This window comes from Pelophylax lessonae, assembly GCF_965119305.1.
Source record: "Pelophylax lessonae genome assembly, chromosome: 10".
In the NCBI taxonomy this organism is placed as follows: domain Eukaryota; kingdom Metazoa; phylum Chordata; class Amphibia; order Anura; family Ranidae; genus Pelophylax; species Pelophylax lessonae.
The window spans coordinates 3,105,198-3,132,552 of record NC_138777.1 but is presented as its reverse complement, the minus strand read 5'-3'; the positions used below and the strand labels follow the sequence as shown (position 1 = coordinate 3,132,552).

General features: G+C 44.6%; 1 protein-coding gene across 1 annotated transcript in view; it reads right to left on the bottom strand.

Annotated features, from left to right (window-relative positions):
- The window catches only part of COPB1 (COPI coat complex subunit beta 1), a 36,862-nt gene extending 21,629 nt beyond the window's left edge, over window positions 1-15,233 (bottom strand). Inside the window, exons 1-7 of the mRNA XM_082270792.1 lie at window positions 15,121-15,233; window positions 8,186-8,332; window positions 6,745-6,974; window positions 6,169-6,338; window positions 4,069-4,183; window positions 3,671-3,763; window positions 871-1,008 (exon numbers count right to left, since the gene is read on the bottom strand). Coding sequence (XP_082126918.1) covers window positions 871-1,008; window positions 3,671-3,763; window positions 4,069-4,183; window positions 6,169-6,338; window positions 6,745-6,974; window positions 8,186-8,276 — 837 coding nt within the window. The 5' untranslated portion in view covers window positions 8,277-8,332; window positions 15,121-15,233. The remainder of the gene's footprint in view (window positions 1-870; window positions 1,009-3,670; window positions 3,764-4,068; window positions 4,184-6,168; window positions 6,339-6,744; window positions 6,975-8,185; window positions 8,333-15,120) is intronic.
- Window positions 15,234-27,355: the final 12,122 nt, after the last annotated feature.

Sequence of the window (27,355 nt, the reverse complement as noted above, 5' to 3'; positions counted from 1 at the left end):
CTGCATTGCAGTAATACATGTAAAACAATAACTTATTTTCCGCGCTGTGATGTATATTTTGGTGAAAAAATAAAATATAAACAATGTATAAAACCTGAAGCTGCTGCTCACTAGGTGAAATACCAGAAAAAACTAAAAGCATAAATAGACAGCGCTAACAGGTGACAAAATGTAAATGAATTATAAATATATATAAATGTGCTACAATAATTAATTGGTGCCCTAAAACATTGATGCTCTAAAAAATTGGTACAACCAAAAAGTGTATATATAAACAATACATATATAATAAATACTAAAGTGCTAAGATTAAGTGTCCATAATATAACCATTAAATTTTTAATGGTTATATTATGGACACTTAATCTTAGCACTTTAGTATTTATTATATATGTATTGTTTATATATACACTTTTTGGTTGTACCAATTTTTTAGAGCATCAATGTTTTAGGGCACCAATTAATTATTGTAGCACATTTATATATATTTATAATTCATTTACATTTTGTCACCTGTTAGCGCTGTCTATTTATGCTTTTAATTGCAGTAATACAGCCTGTCTCTAATTGACATCTGTGTTTATTCCTTGCACTTCCTCAACAGGTGGCACCAAAACAGGAAGTGAAGGAGAACGATATTTTCTGTCTTCCCTTCACCTCATATTTCCTGTTTACACCTTTAACAACGTTTAAAAATCAATTACTAAAAAAAAAAAAGGCAACCCATTAATATGCAGCGATTTACAGATCTGCATAATTGGTTCCCTCAATATCAATGGAAACACACAGCCCCCAGTGACTTATACATTTCTGTAGATATCTAAAATGGGACTGACTGGCTCCTGAACTCTGAGGCGTTTCGGGGTTTACCTTGATAGCGGTGGGAGCGCTGGACAAAGTGACCAATGTCCCGGCTGCTTCATATTTCACAGCAGGACTGGAGGACTGGAGGAGGTTGAAGATACAGCGGATGAAGCGCGCTCGCTCTGAGGGATTGGCATGACACACCTGATGGAACAGAGAAAAGAGGTCACTCCTGACATAAAACGAGGCAGATTATTTCCACACCCCCCAAACAGAACATCGCACACACCCGCCTATTCCACAATTATTGCTTTGGGCTCATGTGAAATAAGTTGATAGTGATGTCAGTCTTTGCTGTTGACAAACTCCCCGTGTAACTTCACATCCCGATACCTTCTACTCAAAGAGCAAATCAGCTCCCCCGACCACCAATAATCCCAGAATTCTACAAATGTCATGCAGAAAACGATACAGAATATCATAGACCGGATATCAGAAACAGGAAACAATAATCAAACGTATAAAAGAGGGAATGTTGCACACCAATCACACTGCAAGTCTGGTTCAAATGCATCTTCCCACCAGAAGAGGATCATTGCACCCCCAAACCATCCGACACCGACCCCTTCTCAGGGGGACTGCAGCAACAGGGAGGCAACAAAGGAACATGAGCATACCCGGGGTGGGGGGCAACTAGTGCCCTGAATGGGTAAAGTAACTATCCCCCTAAAAGGATCATCATTCATCAATCCATCCACCCATTATCCTCATCATTATTCATCCATCCATCCATCCATCACCCATCCTCATCATCGCTCATCCATCCATTACCATTCTCCATCCACCATTCCACTCAATTTATCCACATAATCATTCATCGATTCACCAATGTTCATCCTTCATCCTCATTCATCCATCCACATCCTTCCATCATCCAATGCCATCTCCATCAACATTCATCCATCCATCATAAATCCATCCACCATTATTCATCCAATACCCTCATCATCAATCCATCCATCTGCATTCATCTATTACCATCTCCATCATTAGTCATCCATCCACCATAATTCATCCTTCATCATCAATCCATCCACCATCCTTCATCCATTACCAATCCATCCATTATTAATCCATCATCATTCTTCCATCATCTCCATAGTCATCCTCATCATTCACCCATCATCATCATTCTTCCATCCGTACTCTCCATCATCATTCATCGATACTCTTCATCATCATCTAATCCATTATTCAACAATCCATCCATCATCATTCATCCATTACCATCTCCATTATCAATTCATCCACCATTATTAATCCATCACCGTTCATCCATCATCATTCTTCCATCATCTCCATAGTCATCCTCATCATTCACCCATCATCATCATTCTTCCATCCGTACTCTCCATCATCATTCATCGATACTCTTCATCATCATCTCATCCATTATTCAACAATCCATCCATCATCGCAGCTTCACCATTCAGGGACTCAGTCCTCCTACATGCACTCGCTGCATACTTGTTCTAATCAGTGACTAAGCAGTGAAGCGAGGATCAGGATGATAACATGGGACACACGCAGACATCAGCAACTTCTATTGCTCTGACCGGTTCCCTTTAAGCCTTTGTTTGCTAGGCAGTGAAATGCACCATTGGTCAGTGCATTAAAGGAGGATATGAGCCCTGCGCTGTACAATGAAGGGGGTAATGAAAAGAATATGAGCCCTGAGTGCTGGGCCGTGTAATGGAAGGGGTTGGAGATGTGGGCGGTATAATGGATGGGCTAGGAGGAGATGTGGGCGGTATAAAGGACGGTTAGGAGATGTGGGCAGTATAAAGGACGGTTAGGAGATGTGGGCGGTATAAAGGTGGGGATAGGGGATGTGGGCGGTATAAAGGACGGGGTAGGGGATGTGGGCGGTATAAAGGACGGGGTTAGGGGATGTGGGCGGTATAAAGGACAGGGGTAGAACGTGTGGGCCGTGTAAAGGACGGCTTAGGAGATGTGGGCGGTATAAAGGAAGGGGTAGGGGATGTGGGCGGTATAAAGGACGGGGTAGTAGATGTGGGCGGTATAAAGGACGGGGTAGTAGATGTGGGCGGTATAAAGGACGGGGGAGGAGATGTGGGCGGTATAAAGGTGGGGTTAGGGGATGTGGGCGGTATAAAGGTGGGGTTAGGGGATGTGGGCGGTATAAAGAAGGGGTTAGGGGATGTGGGCGGTATAAAGGACAGGGGTAGAACGTGTGGGCCGTGTAAAGGACGGCTTAGGAGATGTGGGCGGTATAAAGGAAGGGGTAGGGGATGTGGGCGGTATAAAGGTGGGGTTAGGGGATGTGGGCGGTATAAAGGACGGGGTAGTAGATGTGGGCGGTATAAAGGTGGGGTTAGGAGATGTGGGCGGTATAAAGGTGGGGTTAGGAGATGTGGGCGGTATAAAGGACGGGGTAGTAGATGTGGGCGGTATAAAGGAGGGGTTAGGAGATGTGGGCGGTATAAAGGACGGGTTAGGAGATGTGGGCGGTATAAAGGACGGTTAGGAGATGTGGGCGTTATAAAGGACGTTTAGGAGATGTGGGCGGTATAAAGGACGTTTAGGAGATGTGGGCGGTATAAAGGAGGGGTTAGGGGATGTGGGCGGTATAAAGAAGGGGTTAGGGGATGTGGGCGGTATAAAGGAAGGGGTAGGGGATGTGGGCGGTATAAAAGGAGGGGTTAGGAGATGTGGGTGGTATAAAAGGAGGGGTTAGGAGATGTGGGTGGTATAAAAGGAGGGGTTAGGAGATGTGGGCGGTATAAAGGACAGGGGAGGAGATCTTGGCTGTATAATGAAGAGGACACTTTCTCCCCTCACCCACCTTGTAAATGAGCTCCACGATGACGAGCTGTAGGATGTCCCCGAAGGTGTGGACCTGGTCTATACAGGTACTCAGGTAGTCCAGAGCGCGGTCCTGGGGGGGGAGCAGAGACAAGGTTACACTCACCATATATACAATGAGACAATCGCTGCCTACAAGGTCTGAGCCGCCACCTATCAGTGCGTCCAGTGCTGCCGTACCCAACGTTACAGGAGGGGCCACCATAAAAAGAGACCCTCTCACCAACTTAAAGAAATGTCAGGAAAAAGAACAGAAAAAAATCAAATATCTTTAGATGGAACTCCAGGTAGATTTTTTTTTCTTTTTTAGTTCCCCTCCTTCCTCCCTGACCAATGAACAGTCTTGGTGAAGGTAGGCGGAGTCAATGAGCCTCATACCTGGTCAGCATGAATCAGCATCATGAAGGCGTTCCTCTTGCAGCTGGAATCCTTCTCATTCACCAGGAAGTCATGGATGAGCTCCGGGGCGTCCGGTATAAGGTGCTCAAAGTTTCTAGAAAAACGAAGGTTATACATGAAATCTCATAACGATCTTCCTACAAGACACGCCCCCGATCTTCCTACAAGACACGCCCCCAATCTTCCTACAAGACACGCCCCCAATCTTCCTACAAGACACGCCCCCTGACTGCCTAGATTGCTCTCCAGCAGACCACACACATTACAATCTTCCCAAAACATCTCACTAGAACAAGCAAATCCTTCCTGATATAATATATGAAAAATTAGATGTATAAAATTACCTCTATACAGGAGTCAGAAGGAAGCCCCGCCCTGAGGGGAGGGGTCAGACATCACTAGCAGATGCTCTCACCTGTATATGGTATACAGGTCCTTCTCAAAAAAATGAGCATATTGTGATAAAGTTGATTATTTTCTGTAATGTACTGATAAACATTAGACTTTCATATATTTTCCATTCATTACACACAACTGAAGTAGTGAAGCCTTTTATTGGTTTAATATTGATGATTTTGGCATACAGCTCATGAAAAACCAAAATTCCTATCTCAAAAAATTAGCATATTTCATCCGACCAATAAAAGAAAAGTGTTTTAATACAAAAAAAGTCAACCTTCAAATAATGATGTTCAGTTCTGCACTCAATACTTGGTCGGGAATCCTTTTGCAGAAATGACTGCTTCAATGCGGCGTGGCATGGAGGCGATCAGCCTGTGGCACTGCTGAGGTGTTATGGAGGCCCAGGATGCTTCGATAGCGGCCTTCAGCTCATCCAGAGTGTTGGGTTTTGCGTCTCTCAACTTTCTCTTCACAACATCCCACAGATTCTCTATGGGGTTCAGGTCAGGCCAATTGAGCACAGTAATACCATGGTCAGTAAACCATTTAGCAGTGGTTTTGGCACTGTGAGCAGGTGCCAGGTTGTGCTGAAAAATGAAATCTTCATCTCCATAAAGCTTTTCAGCAGATGGAAGCATGAAGTGCTCCAAAATCTCCTGATAGCTAGCTGCATTGATAAAACACAGTGGACCAACACCAGCAGCTGACATGGCACCCCAGACCATCACTGACTGTGGGTACTTGACACTGGACTTCAGGCATTTTGGCATTTCCCTCTCCCCAGTCTTCCTCCAGACTCTGGCACCTTGATTTCCGAATGACATGCAAAGTTTGCTTTCATCCGAAAAAAGTACTTTGGACCACTGAGCAACAGTCCAGTGCTGCTTCTCTGTAGCCCAGGTCAGGCGCTTCTGCCGCTGTTTCTGGTTCAAAAGTGGCTTGACCTGGGGAATGCGGCACCTGTGGCCCATTTCCTGCACACGCCTGTACATGGTGGCTCTAGATGTTTCTACTCCAGACTCAGTCCACTGCTTCCGCAGGTCCCCCAAGGTCTGGAATCGGTCCTTCTCCACAATTTTTTCTCATGGTCCGGTCACCTCTTCTCGTTGTGCAGCGTTTTCTGCCACACTTTTTCCTTCCCACAGACTTCCCACTGAGGTGCCTTGATACAGCACTCTGGGAACAGCCTATTCCTTCAGAAATTTCTGTGTCTTACCCTCTTGCTTGAGGGTGTCAATGATGGCCTTCTGGACAGCAGTCAGGTCGGCAGTCTTACCCATGATTGCGGTTTTGAGTAATGAACCAGGCTGGGAGTTTTTAAAAGCCTCAGGAATCTTTTGCAGGTGTTTAGAGTTAATTAGTTGATTCAGATGATTAGGTTAATCGCTCGTTTAGAGAACCTTTTCATGATATGCTCATTTTTTGAGATAGGAATTTTGGTTTTTCATGAGCTGTATGCCAAAATCATCAATATTAAACCAATAAAAGGCTTCACTACTTCAGCTGTGTGTAATGAATGTAAAATATATGAAAGTCTAATGTTTATCAGTACATTACAGAAAATAATCAACTTTATCACAATATGCTCATTTTTTGAGAAGGACCTGTATATGGCCCATATATCAGGACAGGAAGCCCCGCCCTGAGGGGAGGAGTCACATTAGCAGATGCTCTCACCTGTATATGGTATAAATGGCCAGCACGGCGTTCCGTCTGACATAACTGTGGCGGTGCTCCAGACACGCCCGGATGGCCGGCATTAGGGGTTCCAGCAGCTCCGCCTCCTTCAACTTGCACAGGAAACGCAGGGTGGAGCCACGGATAAACTCATTGGGGTGTTGGAGATCCTGGGGGGGGGGGGGGAAAGAAAACACAAAGAGCTGGTAAACACATTGTATAAAGAGAAAGACCGGACTTCCAGCATCATCTAGCTCTTTCCTCCTCAGCTTAACTGTCCCGCCTCTTTCATGCACTGCATTCCAGTTCTTCTAATCATTCAGCATCACAGGTGGGCGTTACTTAGGGCAGTCTGAAGGCAGCTAGTAGCCTGCCTAGCAATGCCCACTCTCCCTGAAACCCACCCATCAAGGCATTTTATTTGCATAACTCCTCCCACAACCCTGCCCCTTGAGGGCTCTTGGGACGTACTGAAGGGGGCTGTGATGTTATCAGGCAGCTATGTACCGCCCCCTTCTGGCCCCTCCCACCAGCAATCCATAGAGAAGCAGGGAGTCCATTGTAGGCCGCACTCACCTTCCTGTAGGCGTCACAGACGAGGATCATCTCCTGCAGAAGTTTCCCGTCTGGGGTGGTTTTGGGGACGATCTCCCAGAAGACGAGGAGAAGTTTCTTGATGGTGTGATCCTGGAGGGGGAGGACGAAGCGGATGATGGTCATCAGGAGTCCCGGGAGCTTCTCTCCATTCAGAATCATAATGATCACCTTCTTCAGAGCCTCCGTCTTCGACTTCACATCCCCCTTCTCTGCAGAGAGAGGAAACAGACATCACAACCAGATCCACATCTCTGTCCCCCCCCCCCCCCGGGGGAGATTTCCCTTCACATCCCCCTTCTCTGCAGAGAGAGAGGAAACAGACATCACAACCAGATCCACATCTCTGCCCCCCCCCCTCTGGGGGAGATTTCCCTTCACATCCTGTCCCAGACACACAACAGGAAATCAGAGGAAATCTCCCCACATGGATAGGGTGTCCCCCATAGGACCATTTCACCTCTATTCCTGTTCTGGTGACAACTGTTAACATTTTGGATTTCCATGATGGCCACACACAACCAATGTAATGAGAGCTGGTAGTCCTCTGACACCATGTGACCTCTGCCAGCCAATGTAATGAGAGCTGGCAGTCCTCTGACACCATGTGACCACTCACAGCCAATGTAGAGAGAGCTGGCAGTCCTCTGACACCATGTGACCACTCACAGCCAATGTAGAGAGAGCTGGTAGTCCTCTGACACCATGTGACCACTCACAGCCAATGTAATGAGAGCCGGTGTAACGTTAAAAAACCATACCCCGTGAAGAAACCATACCCTCGTCACTTCCTGTGAGAAACAGCTGAGCAGCGAAGGAGTGCGCATGCTCAGAGAGCCGGAAACAACATGGAAGAGCAGAGAAGATGACAAGTGCGCATGCTCAGAAGGTATGAAATAATTACGGTAGTGAAAGTAATGTTAAACTTGCGGCGGTTACATAAAACAGCGCGGCTGCACTATGAGACACCTCCGCTCCTATCCTTGTAACTTTCCTGATGTCGGCTAATAAATATAAAAAGCGGCGGCGGGTGTATGAGATGTAAATGTCGGCTCCGTGATCCGCTTTTATATTTATTACCCCAGATCAGGGAAGTGACAGGGAGAGGAGCGGAGATCACTCATAGTGCAGAGGAGCTGTTTTAATGTAACGGCGGCAAGTATAACGTTACACACACTGCCATGAGAAATCCATACCCTCCGGAAGTGACGAGGGTATGGTTTTCTCACGGGTATGGTTTTTTCACGGAACACCGGCAGTCCTCTGACACCATGTGACCTCTCACAGCCAATGTAGAGAGAGCTGGTAGTCCTCTGACACCATGTGACCTCTCACAGCCAATGTAATGAGAGCTGGCAGTCCTCTGACACCATGTGACCCCTCACAGCCAATGTAGTGAGAGCTGGCAGTAGGCGGTCCTTACCCAGGTCGGTCTTCAGGCTGATCTCAGATGGAGGCTCGGAGTCCATGGGGACATTGATGAGGGTGTAACAAACATTCTCTGCCGCCGTCATGGCTGCCACTTCTCTATGCCGTCCAATAGGGATCGCTGTGCGGCAGGAAGGTGTCCCTGGAGGACAGACGGATATAAGAAAGGACAGAGTCACAGAGTTCTCTGAATACAATACCACTTTTTAGGGTGGGGGGGGGGGGTCGGAGGTGATCGGGCCTCTACTTTACTATAGGGGCCCGATCCCCTCCCCCAACTTTACTATAGGGGCCCGATCCCCTCCCCCAACTTTACTATAGGGGCCCGATCCCCTCCCCCAACTTTACTATAGGGGCCCGATCCCCTCCCCCAACTTTACTATAGGGGCCCGATCCCCTCCCCAAACTTTACTATAGGGGCCCGATCACCCCCCCAACTTTACTATAGGGGCCTGATCACCCCCCCCCACCCATAGTCTCTGGCAGTCTCCCGTCACACATCCATAGTCTCTGGCAGTCTCCCTTCACACATACATAGTCTCTGGCAGTCTCCCGTCACACATACATAGTCTCTGGCACTCTCCCGTCACACATACATAGTCTCTGGCACTCTCCCGTCACACATCCATAGTCTCTGGCAGTCTCCAGTCACACATCCATAGTCTCTGGCAGTCTCCAGTCACACATCCATAGTCTCTGGCAGTCTCCAGTCACACATCCATAGTCTCTGGCAGTCTCCAGTCACACATCCATAGTCTCTGGCAGTCTCCCGTCACACATCCATAGTCTCTGGCAGTCTCCCGTCACACATCCATAGTCTCTGGCAGTCTCCCGTCACACATCCATAGTCTCTGGCAGTCTCCCGTCACACATCCATAGTCTCTGGCAGTCTCCCGTCACACATCCATAGTCTCTGGCAGTCTCCCGTCACACATCCATAGTCTCTGGCACTCTCCAGTCACACATCCATAGTCTCTGGCAGTCTCCCGTCACACATCCATAGTCTCTGGCAGTCTCCCGTCACACATCCATAGTCTCTGGCAGTCTCCGGTCACACATCCATAGTCTCTGGCAGTCTCCGGTCACACATCCATAGTCTCTGGCAGTCTCCGGTCACACATCCATAGTCTCTGGCAGTCTCCGGTCACACATCCATAGTCTCTGGCAGTCTCCGGTCACACATCCATAGTCTCTGGCAGTCTCCGGTCACACATCCATAGTCTCTGGCAGTCTCCGGTCACACATCCATAGTCTCTGGCAGTCTCCGGTCACACATCCATAGTCTCTGGCAGTCTCGGGTCACACATCCATAGTCTCTGGCAGTCTCGGGTCACACATCCATAGTCTCTGGCAGTCTCCTGTCACACATCCATAGTCTCTGGCAGTCTCCGGTCACACATCCATAGTCTCTGGCAGTCTCCGGTCACACATCCATAGTCTCTGGCAGTCTCCGGTCACACATCCATAGTCTCTGGCAGTCTCCGGTCACACATCCATAGTCTCTGGCAGTCTCCGGTCACACATCCATAGTCTCTGGCAGTCTCCGGTCACACATCCATAGTCTCTGGCAGTCTCCCGTCACACATCCATAGTCTCTGGCAGTCTCCCGTCACACATCCATAGTCTCTGGCAGTCTCCCTTCACACATACATAGTCTCTGGCAGTCTCCCTTCACACATACATAGTCTCTGGCACTCTCCCGTCACACATACATAGTCTCTGGCACTCTCCCGTCACACATAGTCTCTGGCACTCTCCCGTCACACATACATAGTCTCTGGCACTCTCCCGTCACACATACATAGTCTCTGGCACTCTCCCGTCACACATACATAGTCTCTGGCACTCTCCCGTCACACATACATAGTCTCTGGCAGTCTCCCGTCACACATCCATAGTCTCTGGCAGTCTCCAGTCACACATCCATAGTCTCTGGCAGTCTCCAGTCACACATCCATAGTCTCTGGCAGTCTCCAGTCACACATCCATAGTCTCTGGCAGTCTCCAGTCACACATCCATAGTCTCTGGCAGTCTCCCGTCACACATCCATAGTCTCTGGCAGTCTCCCGTCACACATCCATAGTCTCTGGCAGTCTCCCGTCACACATCCATAGTCTCTGGCAGTCTCCCGTCACACATCCATAGTCTCTGGCAGTCTCCCGTCACACATCCATAGTCTCTGGCAGTCTCCGGTCACACATCCATAGTCTCTGGCAGTCTCCGGTCACACATCCATAGTCTCTGGCAGTCTCCGGTCACACATCCATAGTCTCTGGCAGTCTCCGGTCACACATCCATAGTCTCTGGCAGTCTCCGGTCACACATCCATAGTCTCTGGCAGTCTCCGGTCACACATCCATAGTCTCTGGCAGTCTCCGGTCACACATCCATAGTCTCTGGCAGTCTCCGGTCACACATCCATAGTCTCTGGCAGTCTCCGGTCACACATCCATAGTCTCTGGCAGTCTCCGGTCACACATCCATAGTCTCTGGCACTCTCCTGTCACACATCCATAGTCTCTGGCAGTCTCCGGTCACACATCCATAGTCTCTGGCAGTCTCCGGTCACACATCCATAGTCTCTGGCAGTCTCCGGTCACACATCCATAGTCTCTGGCAGTCTCCCGTCACACATCCATAGTCTCTGGCAGTCTCCCGTCACACATCCATAGTCTCTGGCAGTCTCCCGTCACACATCCATAGTCTCTGGCAGTCTCCCGTCACACATCCATAGTCTCTGGCAGTCTCCCGTCACACATCCATAGTCTCTGGCAGTCTCCCGTCACACATCCATAGTCTCTGGCAGTCTCCGGTCACACATCCATAGTCTCTGGCAGTCTCCGGTCACACATCCATAGTCTCTGGCACTCTCCCGTCACACATCCATAGTCTCTGGCACTCTCCCGTCACACATCCATAGTCTCTGGCACTCTCCCGTCACACATCCATAGTCTCTGGCACTCTCCCGTCACACATAGTCTCTGGCACTCTCCCGTCACACATAGTCTCTGGCACTCTCCCGTCACACATAGTCTCTGGCACTCTCCCGTCACACATAGTCTCTGGCACTCTCCCGTCACACATAGTCTCTGGCACTCTCCCGTCACACATAGTCTCTGGCACTCTCCCGTCACACATAGTCTCTGGCACTCTCCCGTCACACATAGTCTCTGGCACTCTCCCGTCACACATACATAGTCTCTGGCACTCTCCCGTCACACATACATAGTCTCTGGCACTCTCCCGTCACACATACATAGTCTCTGGCACTCTCCCGTCACACATACATAGTCTCTGGCACTCTCCCGTCACACATACATAGTCTCTGGCACTCTCCCGTCACACATACATAGTCTCTGGCACTCTCCCGTCACACATACATAGTCTCTGGCACTCTCCCGTCACACATACATAGTCTCTGGCACTCTCCCGTCACACATACATAGTCTCTGGCACTCTCCCGTCACACATACATAGTCTCTGGCACTCTCCCGTCACACATACATAGTCTCTGGCACTCTCCCGTCACACATACATAGTCTCTGGCACTCTCCCGTCACACATACATAGTCTCTGGCACTCTCCCGTCACACATACATAGTCTCTGGCACTCTCCCGTCACACATACATAGTCTCTGGCACTCTCCCGTCACACATACATAGTCTCTGGCACTCTCCCGTCACACATACATAGTCTCTGGCACTCTCCCGTCACACATACATAGTCTCTGGCACTCTCCCGTCACACATACATAGTCTCTGGCACTCTCCCGTCACACATACATAGTCTCTGGCACTCTCCCGTCACACATACATAGTCTCTGGCACTCTCCCGTCACACATACATAGTCTCTGGCACTCTCCCGTCACACATACATAGTCTCTGGCACTCTCCCGTCACACATACATAGTCTCTGGCACTCTCCCGTCACACATACATAGTCTCTGGCACTCTCCCGTCACACATACATAGTCTCTGGCACTCTCCCGTCACACATACATAGTCTCTGGCACTCTCCCGTCACACATACATAGTCTCTGGCACTCTCCCGTCACACATACATAGTCTCTGGCACTCTCCCGTCACACATACATAGTCTCTGGCACTCTCCCGTCACACATACATAGTCTCTGGCACTCTCCCGTCACACATACATAGTCTCTGGCACTCTCCCGTCACACATACATAGTCTCTGGCACTCTCCCGTCACACATACATAGTCTCTGGCACTCTCCCGTCACACATACATAGTCTCTGGCACTCTCCCGTCACACATACATAGTCTCTGGCACTCTCCCGTCACACATACATAGTCTCTGGCACTCTCCCGTCACACATACATAGTCTCTGGCACTCTCCCGTCACACATCCATAGTCTCTGGCAGTCTCCCGTCACACATCCATAGTCTCTGGCAGTCTCCCGTCACACATCCATAGTCTCTGGCAGTCTCCAGTCACACATCCATAGTCTCTGGCAGTCTCCCGTCACACATCCATAGTCTCTGGCAGTCTCCCGTCACACATCCATAGTCTCTGGCAGTCTCCCGTCACACATCCATAGTCTCTGGCAGTCTCCCGTCACACATCCATAGTCTCTGGCAGTCTCCAGTCACACATCCATAGTCTCTGGCAGTCTCCAGTCACACATCCATAGTCTCTGGCAGTCTCCAGTCACACATCCATAGTCTCTGGCAGTCTCCAGTCACACATCCATAGTCTCTGGCAGTCTCCCGTCACACATCCATAGTCTCTGGCAGTCTCCCGTCACACATCCATAGTCTCTGGCAGTCTCCCGTCACACATCCATAGTCTCTGGCAGTCTCCCGTCACACATCCATAGTCTCTGGCAGTCTCCCGTCACACATCCATAGTCTCTGGCAGTCTCCCGTCACACATCCATAGTCTCTGGCAGTCTCCCGTCACACATCCATAGTCTCTGGCAGTCTCCCGTCACACATCCATAGTCTCTGGCAGTCTCCCGTCACACATCCATAGTCTCTGGCAGTCTCCCGTCACACATCCATAGTCTCTGGCAGTCTCCAGTCACACATCCATAGTCTCTGGCAGTCTCCGGTCACACATCCATAGTCTCTGGCAGTCTCCGGTCACACATCCATAGTCTCTGGCACTCTCCTGTCACACATCCATAGTCTCTGGCACTCTCCTGTCACACATCCATAGTCTCTGGCACTCTCCTGTCACACATCCATAGTCTCTGGCACTCTCCTGTCACACATCCATAGTCTCTGGCACTCTCCTGTCACACATCCATAGTCTCTGGCACTCTCCTGTCACACATCCATAGTCTCTGGCACTCTCCTGTCACACATCCATAGTCTCTGGCAGTCTCCGGTCACACATCCATAGTCTCTGGCAGTCTCCTGTCACACATCCATAGTCTCTGGCAGTCTCCTGTCACACATCCATAGTCTCTGGCAGTCTCCGGTCACACATCCATAGTCTCTGGCAGTCTCCCGTCACACATCCATAGTCTCTGGCAGTCTCCCGTCACACATCCATAGTCTCTGGCAGTCTCCCGTCACACATCCATAGTCTCTGGCAGTCTCCAGTCACACATCCATAGTCTCTGGCAGTCTCCGGTCACACATCCATAGTCTCTGGCAGTCTCCGGTCACACATCCATAGTCTCTGGCAGTCTTCGGTCACACATCCATAGTCTCTGGCAGTCTCCTCTCACACATCCATAGTCTCTGGCAGTCTCCCGTCACACATCCATAGTCTCTGGCAGTCTCCCGTCACACATCCATAGTCTCTGGCAGTCTCCTCTCACACATCCATAGTCTCTGGCAGTCTCCAGTCACACATCCATAGTCTCTGGCAGTCTCCGGTCACACATCCATAGTCTCTGGCAGTCTCCTGTCACACATCCATAGTCTCTGGCAGTCTCCAGTCACACATCCATAGTCTCTGGCAGTCTCCAGTCACACATCCATAGTCTCTGGCAGTCTCCAGTCACACATCCATAGTCTCTGGCAGTCTCCAGTCACACATCCATAGTCTCTGGCAGTCTCCAGTCACACATCCATAGTCTCTGGCAGTCTCCTCTCACACATCCATAGTCTCTGGCAGTCTCCAGTCACACATCCATAGTCTCTGGCAGTCTCCTCTCACACATCCATAGTCTCTGGCAGTCTCCAGTCACACATCCATAGTCTCTGGCAGTCTCCAGTCACACATCCATAGTCTCTGGCAGTCTCCTCTCACACATCCATAGTCTCTGGCAGTCTCCAGTCACACATCCATAGTCTCTGGCAGTCTCCAGTCACACATCCATAGTCTCTGGCAGTCTCCCGTCACACATCCATAGTCTCTGGCAGTCTCCAGTCACACATCCATAGTCTCTGGCAGTCTCCAGTCACACATCCATAGTCTCTGGCAGTCTCCGGTCACACATCCATAGTCTCTGGCAGTCTCCGGTCACACATCCATAGTCTCTGGCAGTCTCCGGTCACACATCCATAGTCTCTGGCAGTCTCCGGTCACACATCCATAGTCTCTGGCAGTCTCCTCTCACACATCCATAGTCTCTGGCAGTCTCCTCTCACACATCCATAGTCTCTGGCACTCTCCCGTCACACATCCATAGTCTCTGGCAGTCTCCCGTCACACATCCATAGTCTCTGGCACTCTCCCGTCACACATCCATAGTCTCTGGCAGTCTCCCGTCACATGACTCCCTTCTCCTCTGATTCTGTACCCGGACACTCTCCTGTCACAGGCCTCTCTCTCCCCTCTGGTAACCCAGAACCGAATACCCGGACCTGAGGGGCCCCTGAGGGCATTTATTCCCGGAGGGGGAAGGGTAAGAGGAACACACATCCGGTACACAGGAGGAGGGGGGTATTGGGGGCCCCTGAGGAAGAAGTCAGGGGGGTGAAGGTGAGGGGCCCCGGGCCCTGTACTCTACCTGCTCCCGCCCGGTGTCAGTAGGTCTCGGCTCGGTGACGTGGAAGAGCTCCGGACACATCGACTGTGCGTAACCCCGCCCACCAAGCGCCGGAACTTCCGTCACCCCGGAACGCAGAAAGGCGGAAGTACAGACACACTGGAACGCAGAATGGCGGATATCCGCGTCTGGTGACCGGAAGTTGTTAAAGAGCCGCAGGAAGTGACGCCAGGAGCCTTGACCACACCCTGGGGAGAGCTCTGTTTCTGATGGGCACTAGTATTGTCCAACCAGGGACCCGAGAGGTGAAGGGTGACACCTGATTGGTCGCTGCGAGGACAGCTCAGCTCACTGTAAAATTCTAGGAGAGCTGAGCGGTGTCACCGGGAGGATGGATGGTGACAAAGCTGAGCAGCCCTTTATCACTGTCTAACCTTATAATTAATATCATAATGATTATTATACAAGATTTATATACAATTATTATTATTCGGGATTTATGTTATTATTAATAATAAATCCGGAATATATTTATGAAGGATTTTAATATTGTTACTATTATTATTAATATTTAAATCTAGAATAATAATAATATATAAATCCTGTATAATAATAATTATAATATAACTTTTAAATCGTGAATAATTATAGTATACATCCCAAATAATAGTAGTAGTAATAATAATATATTATTTAGAATTTATATATTATTGTTATTATTATACGGGATTTATATATAATTATTTATATTCAGGATTTATGTTAATAATAAAAATAATAATATAAATCTTGAATAATAATAAAAACAACAATAATAATAATATAAATCCTGATTATTGTTATTTTTCAGGATTTTAATATTATTTTTATGATTATTATTGATATTTAAATCCAGAATACTACAACTACTACTAATAATAATATATAAATCCTGGATAATAATAATTATTATAATAAACCATAAAAATCATGAATAATAATAAATCCATAATAATAATAATAATAATAATAATAGTAATAATAAGATATAATATTACTTAGAATTGAAATATTATTATTTTTCAGGATTTGTATATAATTATTATTTTCCAGGATTTATATTAATAATAAAAAATAATAATATATAATAACCTGAATAATAATAATATAAATCCTGAATAATAATAATAACAACAACAATAATTATAATATATATAATCATGATAATTATTATTTAGGATTTATATATAATTTTTACGATTATTATTGATATTTAAATCCAGAATACTACAACAACTAATAGTATTATTAATATATAAATTATGGATAATAATAATTAATATAATTTACCATATCAATCATGAATAAAAATGATATAAATTGAGAATAATAATAATATTATTAATATATAATATTATTTAGAATTGTATTATTAATATTTTGCAGGATGTGTATATAATTATTATTTTTAATGATTTTATGTTAATAATAAAAACAATAATATGAAATAATCTAAATAAAAATATAAATCTGGAATAATAATAATAACAACAATAATAATATAAATCCTGATTATTCATATTCAGGATTTTAATATAATTTTTTTGATTTTTATTATTATTTAAATCCAGAAAAGTACAACTACTTATAATAATAATAATAATATATAAATCCTGGATAATAATAATTATTATAATAAACCATAAAAATCATGAATAATAATAAATCCATAATAATAATAATAATAATAATAAGATATAATATTACTTAGAATTGAAATATTATTATTTTTCAGGATTTGTATATAATTATTATTTTCCAGGATTTATATTAATAATAAAAAATAATAATATATAATAACCTGAATAATAATAATATAAATCCTGAATAATAATAATAACAACAACAATAATTATAATATATATAATCATGATAATTATTATTTAGGATTTATATATAATTTTTATGATTATTATTGATATTTAAATCCAGAATACTACAACAACTAATAGTATTATTAATATATAAATTATGGATAATAATAATTAATATAACTTACCATATCAATCATGAATAAAAATAATTGAGAATAATAATAATAATATTATTAATATATAATATTATTTAGAATTTTATTATTAATATTTTGCAGGATGTGTATATAATTATTATTTTTAATGATTTTATGTTAATAATAAAAACAATAATATGAAATAATCTAAATAAAAATATAAATCTGGAATAATAATAATAACAACAATAATAATATAAATCCTGATTATTCATATTCAGGATTTTAATATAATTTTTTTGATTTTTATTATTATTTAAATCCAGAAAAGTACAACTACTTATAATAATAATAATAATAATAATAATAATAATAATATATAAATCCTGGATAATAATAATTATTATAATAAACCATAAAAATCATGAATAATAAAAAATCCAGAATAATAATAATAGTAATAATAAGATATAATATTACTTAGAATTGAAATATTATTATTTTTCAGGATTTGTATATAATTATTATTTTTCAGGATTTATGTTAATAATAAAAAATAATAATATATAATAACCTGAATAATAATAATATAAATCCTGAATAATAATAATAACAACAACAATAATTATAATATATATAATCATGATAATTATTATTTAGGATTTATATATAATTTTTAAGATTATTATTGATATTTAAATCCAGAATACTACAACAATTAATAGTATTATTAATATATAAATTATGGATAATAATAATTAATATAATTTACCATATCAATCACGAATAAAAATGATATAAATTGAGAATAATAATAATATTATTAATATATAATATTATTTAGAATTTTATTATTAATATTTTGCAGGATGTGTATATAATTATTTTTTATGATTTTATGTTAATAATAAAAACAATAATATGAAATAATCTAAATAAAAATATAAATCTGGAATAATAATAATAACAACAATAATAATATAAATCCTGATTATTCATATTCAGGATTTTAATATTATTTTTTTGATTTTTATTATTATTTAAATCCAGAAAAGTACAACTACTTATAATAATAATATATAAATCCTGGATAATAATAGTTATTATAATAAACCATAAAAATCATGAATAATAAAAAATCCAGAATAATAATAGTAATAATAATATATAATATTACTTAGAATTAAAATATAATTATTTTTCAGGATTTATGTTAATAATAAAAAATAATAATATATAATAACCTGAATAATAATAATATAAATCCTGAATAATAATAATAACAACAACAATAATTATAATATATATTATCATGATAATTATTATTTAGGATTTATATATAATTTTTACGATTATTATTGATATTTAAATCCAGAATACTACAACAACTAATAGTATTATTAATATATAAATTATGGATAATAATAATTAATATAATTTACCATATCAATCATGAATACAAATGATATAAATTGAGAATAATAATAGTATTATTAATATATAATATTATTTAGAATTTTATTATTATTATTTTGCAGGATGTGTATATAATTATTATTTTTCAGGATTTATGTTAATAATAAAAATAATAATATGAAATAATCCAAATAAAAATATAAATCTGGAATAATAATATTAACACTAATAATATAAATCCTGATTATTCATATTCAGGATTTTTATATTATTTTTTTATTTTTATTATTATTTTAATCCAGAAGAGTACAACTACTTATAATAATAATATATAAATCCTGGATAATAATAATTATTATTATAATATACCTTATAAATCGTGAATAATAATAGTATAAATTGAGAATAATAATAGTATTAATAATATATAATATTATTTAGAATTCATATATGATTATTTTTCAGGATTTGTATATAATTATTATTTTTCAGGATTTATGTTAATAATAAAAAATAATAATATATAATAACCTGAATAATAATATAAATCCTGAATAATAATAATAACAACAACAATAATATATATAATCATGATAATTATTATTTAGGATTTATATATAATTTTTACGATTATTATTGATATTTAAATCCAGAATACTACAACAACTAATAGTATTATTAATATATAAAGTATGGATAATAATAATTAATATAATTTACCATATCAATCATGAATACAAATTATATACATTGAGAATAATAATAGGATCATTAATATATAATATTATTTAGAATTTAAATTTTGTTATTATTATTTTGCAGGATGTGTATATAATTATTATTTTACAGGATTTATGTTAATAATAAAAATAATAATATGAAATAATCTAAATAAAAATATAAATCTGGAATAATAATAATAACAACAATAATAATATAAATCCTGATTATTCATATTCACGATTTTAATATTATTTTTTTGATTTTTATTATTATTTAAATCCAGAAAAGTACAACTACTTATAATAATAATAATATATAAATCCTGGATAATAATTATAATTATTATAATATACCTTATAAATCATGAATAATAATAGTATAAATTGAGAATAATAATAGTATTAATAATATATAATATTATTTAGAATTCATATATGATTATTTTTCTGGATTTGTATATATTATTATTCAGGATTTATGTAATAATAAAAATAATAATATGAAATAACCCGAATAATAATATAAACCCTGAATAAGAATAATATTACCAACTACAACAATAATTATAATATAATTCCTGATTATTATTATTCAGGTTTTATTATTATTATTATACAGGATTTATATAGCGCAGAGGAAGCCATGGGAGGTTATCAACTGACTACGGAAGGAGTATTAGATAGAGAATAAAAGGGGGCCAGAGGACAGAACCTTGGGGGACCACTAAGCAAAGAATCAGAGGGGAGAAGGAGGTGGAGTTGAGGGTCGTGAGCGGAGAAGTAGAGAGATAGGTTTGGGTGTTGTCAGCACGTCGGAGTCGTATGAAACGCGTCTACTGTCCTACCCTGCTGTACCTGTACGACTTATGTGAATAAAGGAACGTCTCTTCATTGGATTCCGTGGTGGGGTGCGACCATTTTCTTCTCAGATGCTTCTCCTGGTGGCGAGCCGAGGTTCAGCGCCTACCCTAGATTGTGGATTTTGATTTGACTGAGTGGTGTCATCTCTTTTTATTGTTTAGCATAGAGATGGTATTGGAAGCCATGGGGAGTTATCAACTGACTAAGGGAGGAGGGGTAGATATAGAAGAGAAGGGGTCTGAGGATGGAATGTTGGGGGACCCCTCCAGTATCAGAAGATGAGGAAGTAGAGTTGTAGGTGACTCTGAAGGAGCACTGGAATAGCGATGAGGAGAACCAAGAATGAGCAGAGTCTTGGAAGCCACGAGAGGTTATCAGCTAACCAAGGGAGAAGGAGATAGAGAATTGAAGAGGTCTTCAAGGGAAACATTATCATTATCAACTGACTAAGGGAGGAGGGGTAGATAGAGAAAAGAGAAGGGGTCTGAGGATGGAATGTTGGGGGACCCCTCCAATAAGAGAAGATGAGGAAGTAGAGTTGTAGGTGACTCTGAAAGAGGGCTGGGATAGGTAGGAGGGTGTTAGCTCAAATCACGTCAGGAGGCAATTTCACGATGATATACACGGCCCTTCAGTTGCTAACCCCCCCTAGATAGTGAATTTTCCCTCATCCGGCCAGGAGGTGTGACGACACATAGCACTCAAACTTAGCGCAAACACAACTGATTTTATTGCAAGTTTCGCTCATATTTAAGGCATGTTTTGAGCGGGAAAGACTGCTCCAAACTGGTTACAATTCATCAGTCAAATTAACAATAGCACATATCTCACAGAACAGTACATGAAAGGGCTTTTGTTTTAGCTATGCATCTGTGTCAATATGAGGTGTTCTTGTATCTGAATCTGTGTTTTGTGGGACGAGTCGCTCTGTCTGTATTCAGCTGTCATGTGTTAATGTAAGCAATTGTCAAATGTGTTTAGGTGGTGTCATTAATCTCTATGTGCAGACTTAACTTTGTCAAGTGTCCAAATGAATGAATGGAAAGGTGTTTAACATGTCGTCTAAATGCAAAATACAGCTGTCTGATGTCCAGGGTTGTATGAATGAGTGTTAGCCTGGCTCGTTACTATGTAAATGCAAGGGCCCACATTCCATAATAGAATGGGCATAAGCTGAAATATATATGAAATATAATAAGGCATGTTAATACAATCTTTCAGAGGGGAACCAGGAACGAGCAGAATCTTGAAGGTCAAGGGAGTGGAGTTGTTTGAGGAGGAGCGGGCGGTCAATCATACCAAAGACAGCAGGAAGGTCTAACTCCGTAGTAAGGGTACGGAGTATAGGCCATTGGATTTAGCAGATAGGAAGTGTAGCCCCGGTCCGCAGTGCTCCTGTCAGGGAAATGGCCGTGAAAGAACTGGCATTGCTGCCAATACTAGAGATGGGTGCATCAGGCACACAACTGTACGCATGCGCATTGAAGAATGTGCAGAAGAATGACGAATTGGCGCACACCTTACGGGACAGATGAGGCCATTTGCTGGCCTATATAAGACCACTGCTGATCCCATCAATTTGCTGGATTGTCGCCAGCCTTCCCTTGTCCTGGGCCTCTGGGTATTTATCTTGGATTTCCTGTTGTGACCCAGCTTGTTCCTGACCTGTCTGATCTCCTTCTTCTGGCGTTGACCCTCTGGCTTGCTCCTGTTTGATCACTTGTGTATGACCTCGGCTTGCTTTACGGACTTTGCCATTGCTACCTGCCTGCCTTCCTGCTGTGACCTCGGCCAAGTTCCTGTTTCCGCTACCTGCCTGCACCCCCGGACGGATTACCTGCGTTCGACCCTCAGGTCTGGCCTCTACTCCAGTTTGCCATGTGCACAAGTTTGCCAAGTTCATCTGGAGCTTCCCGAGAGACATCTGCCCAGCTGTGTACCCTGTACTCTCCAGTATCCACCAGGGGATCACCGGCCCAGCTCTACAGCACCCGGTTGGCAACCTGTGCTTCTTTGGGTGCTACACCTCCCGCCCCACCTTCAGGGGTGTACCGCACTTAGCTGCAAGGGGAGCCCTCTCAGCACCTTGGTCTCGGATCAGGTACTTGACAGCTCCCCGCCCACAGCTGCCAGGACCGAGCTGTCACTGAAAATGCCACAACCACTCACACACAGATTCTTTCCTTCTCCCCAGGCGGCTGTGTGGGGGGGAGAAGAGAGAGAGAGTCGGCCAGAAAACACTGGACTTGGCTGCAGTTGCAGCCACAGCAAGCTGGAGGACAACCACGCCCACCTACAGGGAAGCTGAGCAAAGCCCATCCCAAGTAGAGGGGGAAAGGCTGCTGAGACTGGAACTATGGGGAATGTAGTCCCCAGGAGGCACCTATCAGGCCTTAGACTCAGGTGGGAAGTGAAAGGTGATGGGTGGAGAGGCCTGCTGAGGTTTTGTGAGAGATCACCACTACACAGCCCGGAGTCAACGCCACCTATTCCAGACACCAGACTGCATAGTGGTGAGAGGGCTTTGGCCACAACTTTCTTATCCAGGTCCAGTGGCATAGCGTGTGGGGGGGGGGGGGGGGCGGCCAGTGCAATCATCCTTGGCACAACAATAGGCAGTGAGCCGGGGGGGCGCGGCAGAGGAGGAGGTCAGGGTGAAAGAGGTTCCCCGCCGCTGGTTGCTGCCACCGCCACTGGAAATCCTGCTGGAGTCCTGCCTTTGCGGGACACAGCTAACCCTCCTGACCCTGGTGCTGCAGGACCGGTGAGATGTGGGGGCATTGTGTGTGTGATGAAGGAGTGGGGTATCTGGGGGGCGTGATCAGGGTGGAGGAGTATCTGGGGAATGTGATAAAGGTGGGTGGGGGTATCTGGAGGTGTGGTCCAAGTGGGGGTATCTGGGGGTGTGCTCAGAGTGGGGGGTATCTGGGGGTTTTGATCAGGGTGTGGGTAATTGTGGGGTGTGATCAGAGTAGGGGGTATCTGGGGATGTGATCAGGGTAGGGGGTATCTGGGGGGGGGGGGGTGATCAGAGTGAGGGGAATTCTGGGAGTGTGATCAGAGTGTGTGTGTGGGGTGTAGCTGGGAGTGTGATCAGAGGGGGGGGGTATCTGGGGGTGTGATTGAAATAGGGGTATCTGGGGGTTGTGATCAGGATGGGGGGTATCTGGGGGGTCTGATAAGGGTGGAGGGGTATCTGGGGGTGTGATCAGGATGGGGGTATCTGGGGGGTGTGATCAGAGTGGGGGGTATCTGGGGTGTGTGATAAGGGTGGAGGGGTATCTGGGGGGTGGGATAAGGGTGGGGGTATCAAGGGTGTGTGATCAGAGTGGGGGGGATCTGGGGGTGTGATCAGGGTGGAGGTCTCTGGGGTGTGTTTAGGGTGGAGGGGTATCTGGGGGGTGTGAAAAGGGTGGGGTATCTGGGGTGTGTGATCAGGGTGGAGGGGTATCTGAGGGTGGGATGAGGGTGAAGGGGTATCTTGGGGGTATGATCAGGGTGGAGGTATCTGGGGTGTGATAAGGGTGAGGTTATTTAGGGGGGTTTGATCAGGGTGGTGGTATCTGGGGGTATCTGTGGGGTGTGATCAGGGTGGGGGTATCTTGGGGGTGTGACCAGGGTGGGGTAACTGGAGTATGTGGTCAGAGTGGGGGTATTGGGTGTGTGATCAGGGTGGGGTTATTTAGGGGGTGTTGTGACGGTACTCACCGTCACTGGGAGAGAAGGACAGATAATTAATGGTTTGGATTGCTTCAGATGGGTTCTGTGTTTACACTTATGATAATGTGTATTGTACTTCAATGTCAGAGACAGGCTCTCCCTATTGTCTGTGTATTGAGGTGTGACGTGGATTCTGTTAAGCCTGTCTGTCCCATTGTTAATTGTTAATAAACTCACATATTGTTTCTGTCCAGATGGCTAGATAATTAGTTCAGGTTAATTCTATTTCTGTATACAATTTCATCTGCATATGATAATTTAATCAGGCAACCTCTGTCCTGATGGGGTAATCTGACCAGGAGGGGGGGTGTCCATGCTGTATAAAAACTGTGTGAAAGTTCCAGTACAAGCTAAGTTGTCGGCTAGCTTTGTATGGGGGCGGCTGGAAAATCTGATATCTATGTTCACGACTGGGAGGAAGCCACAAGTACAGTGTGGGTTGCGGTTCCGTTACAGATGTGATCAGGATGGGGTATCTGCGGGGTGTGATCAGAGTGGGGTTGTTTGGGGGGGGGGGGTGATCAAGGTGGGGGGTATTTGGGGGGTTTGATCATGGTGGGGGTATCTGGGACATGTGATCAGGGTGGGGTTATTTTTGGGGGATGTGATCAGAGCTGACAGGGCACTTGTCCCTCCTGCCCACCCCTTGTCCCTGGCCCTGTGTAGGGGATCAGAAAGGCTCTAGAAGTTTGGGGAAAGTGGGAGAAGGGAGATTTTAGGGTTTTGGGGTGTTCAGACCGGTGGGGTCCAGCTTGGTGACTAGTGCATAGAGGGTTGGGGAAGACACCTGGGAACGCCCACTCCTACCAACTGACACCCGCCCATCCAGGCATTTTTATATTTGCATAACTCCTCCCACTGCTTGCATCAGGACTGAGGGCTCTTCAGAGTAGTACTGAGACAGGGTGCCACAGTCCCCTCCCACCAGCCATGATCTGCCTGCATTGCATAGAGAAGCACAGAGACCCAGTAATGACATCACTGGGAATAAAATAAGGTGTGTGATAAAAGGGAAATGTATGTTGATTGGGGGGGGGGGGGCAGGGAAGGTGAAATATTACCAGATTAAACATTCAGCTTTAAAGTTTTTCCTCCCGTCGTCCCTCCTTTCCTCCCCTTCGCCCCCCCTTGCCCCTCCTTTCCTCCTCCCCTCGCCCCTCCTTTCCTCCTCCCCTCGCCCCTCCTTTCCTCCTCCCCTCGCCCCTCATCCGACCCAGACTGGATGTTGTAGAAGGGATTTGGCCGAATTGTTTCCCCTCCTGAGAAGTCAGTACAGAACAATCCGACTCTCCCTCCGGAAGCCCTTCCTCCCCACAGCTCCCCGAGGAGACGTCTGGCCACGGGAAACGTGCGCTCAATTATAGGAACCTTCGACCCCCCAAAGACGAGCCGAGAGGAACATTCACCTCCCAACTGCAGGAGCTCCACCAACCGAGGGAAGAATGTTCATAGAGAGGACGGTGTGAGGTGTATGGAGAGGATTCCTCATCATCCTCAGGAGGGCTCAGTGTATCCCTGTGTGCGGGGGATGGGATAATAAATCCGTCGCTCATAAATCTTATTCCTGAATCTCAGAGATCTTTGTGTATTTCTTCCAGATCTGTGCAGTAATCCGGTGCGAGACTTCCTGTATTAAGACCGCCCACTGCTGCCCTCTCTCCTTGTGCAGGGGGACTGGTCCTGTCTCCGCCCCCTCTAGTTTTCTATAGTGGGTGGAGCCTACTGTGCCCCTCCCAGAGCTCTGCTTTCTCTCCTTGTGTTGGGGAATGGTCCTGTCTCTGGCCCCTCCTCTAATATTCTATAGTGGGTGGAGCATGCTGTTCCCCTCCCACAGCTCTGCTCTCTCTCCTTGTGCAGGGGGACTGGTCTTGTCTCCACCCCCTCCTCTAGTTTTCTATAGTGGGTGGAGCCTGATGGACCCCTCCTATACACCTCTGCTTTCTTTCCTTCTGCTGAGGGACTGGGCTTGTCCCTTCCCCCTCCTGCAGTTTTCTGTAATGGGTGGAGCCTGCTGAGCCCCTCCCACATCTCTGCTCTCTCACCTTGTGCAGGGTGACTGGTCTTGTTACCACCCCCTTCTATATCTTTCTGTAGTGGGTGGAGGCTTCTGGGTCCCGCCTAAAACTCTGCTTAGCTTGCAGGGGGACAGCTTGTCCTCCCCCCCCCCGTAGCGGGTGGAGCCTTCTGGGCCCCTCCTACCGTTCTGCCCCCTGAACAGGGAATATACAATGATGATCTCACTGCTAGTTTTACATGGTAATAACTGGATGTGGATTTATATCCTTCGTGTCTATGGAGGAATGTCTGTACATGAAGAGTTATGTTCCTGGAGTTCTGATTTAACCTTCACATTGTAGAATATTTCTACCGCTGTTTGTAGAGACGCCGCAGTCACAATATCTGATCATCAAAATGAGAAAACTGAATTGTAAAGAAACAGGAAATTAAATTGTGGGAAAGAATAATAATGGGTGTGGTCAGCTTCAATGTGAATTCCATCACAGTAGTAATATTAACGGTTTTTTTCCCCTCCTTTGTTAGAGTTCATTGATGCGGATTTCCTGCAACCTCTTTGCAGCCACTTCCTGTCCACATCCATTCCAGCGCTGGCTGCACAGCACATCTCAGAGCAGGTTCCACAAAGGTGACAACAGGGGACCATGGCGGTGTCATGTGTGCTGAAACAGCCACTTGTAGCCACCATTTGAAATTAGTGTGACAACACTGGAGTACAATTGGAAGACAGGGAGAGAGTTGTCACCCTATGGGGGAACAAAGCAAGAAGTCACCGGCTCACCAGGACCTCCAAAATAGGTCCAAGGTTTATTTTAGAGGTCACATCAGGGGATGCAATTGCAACCGGGCCCCATGCTCCAGGCCTGTGCGGCTCCCCTGTACACCTGGATAGGAGGGGCGGCGGGGGCAGCATGTAGAGAAATCACTGTCCTCCTTCCTCCTCCTGTAGCTGCAGGAGGAAAATGGAGGAGATTGGTTCCTCTGTAAGCTGCCCCCGCCACTCCTCCTATCCAGTTCACTTGTGTTCTGCTGTCTCTGGGCCCCTGTGTGCTCCCCTGGTCCCCCCCCCCCCACTGTGCTCCCTTCCCTCTCCTGCCAGCTGCTGCAGGGGATGAGTCACAATAGAGAACCAGGAAGGGGTCGGTAAATATGTAATTTACCAGCTCCTTCCTTTTCTGAATGGACAGAGTCATAGTCAGTCACATTGTAAAAAAAAATAAAATTATAAAAAATAATACAATTAAAATACTAAAAAATAAAAACTACTGACACCAGTGGGTGAACTTCCAGGATCACAAAGGTCACACTTGTGACCGGGCCCTGGGATTCCACCAACCGTGGGGAGGCCCCCAAGATGGCAGGAAGGGGCGTACAGTAAAGGGCCCGGGGATCAGTGGGAAGAGCCCCAGGCTTGAAGGGAAGGGCCTAAACTAGGGGTAGGTTCTAGTTACGCCTCCGCGTCACATAATGATATAATGGCGATGTTTTGAAGCCACGCAGGACCCCCTTTATGAGGCATAGGACGTCACAT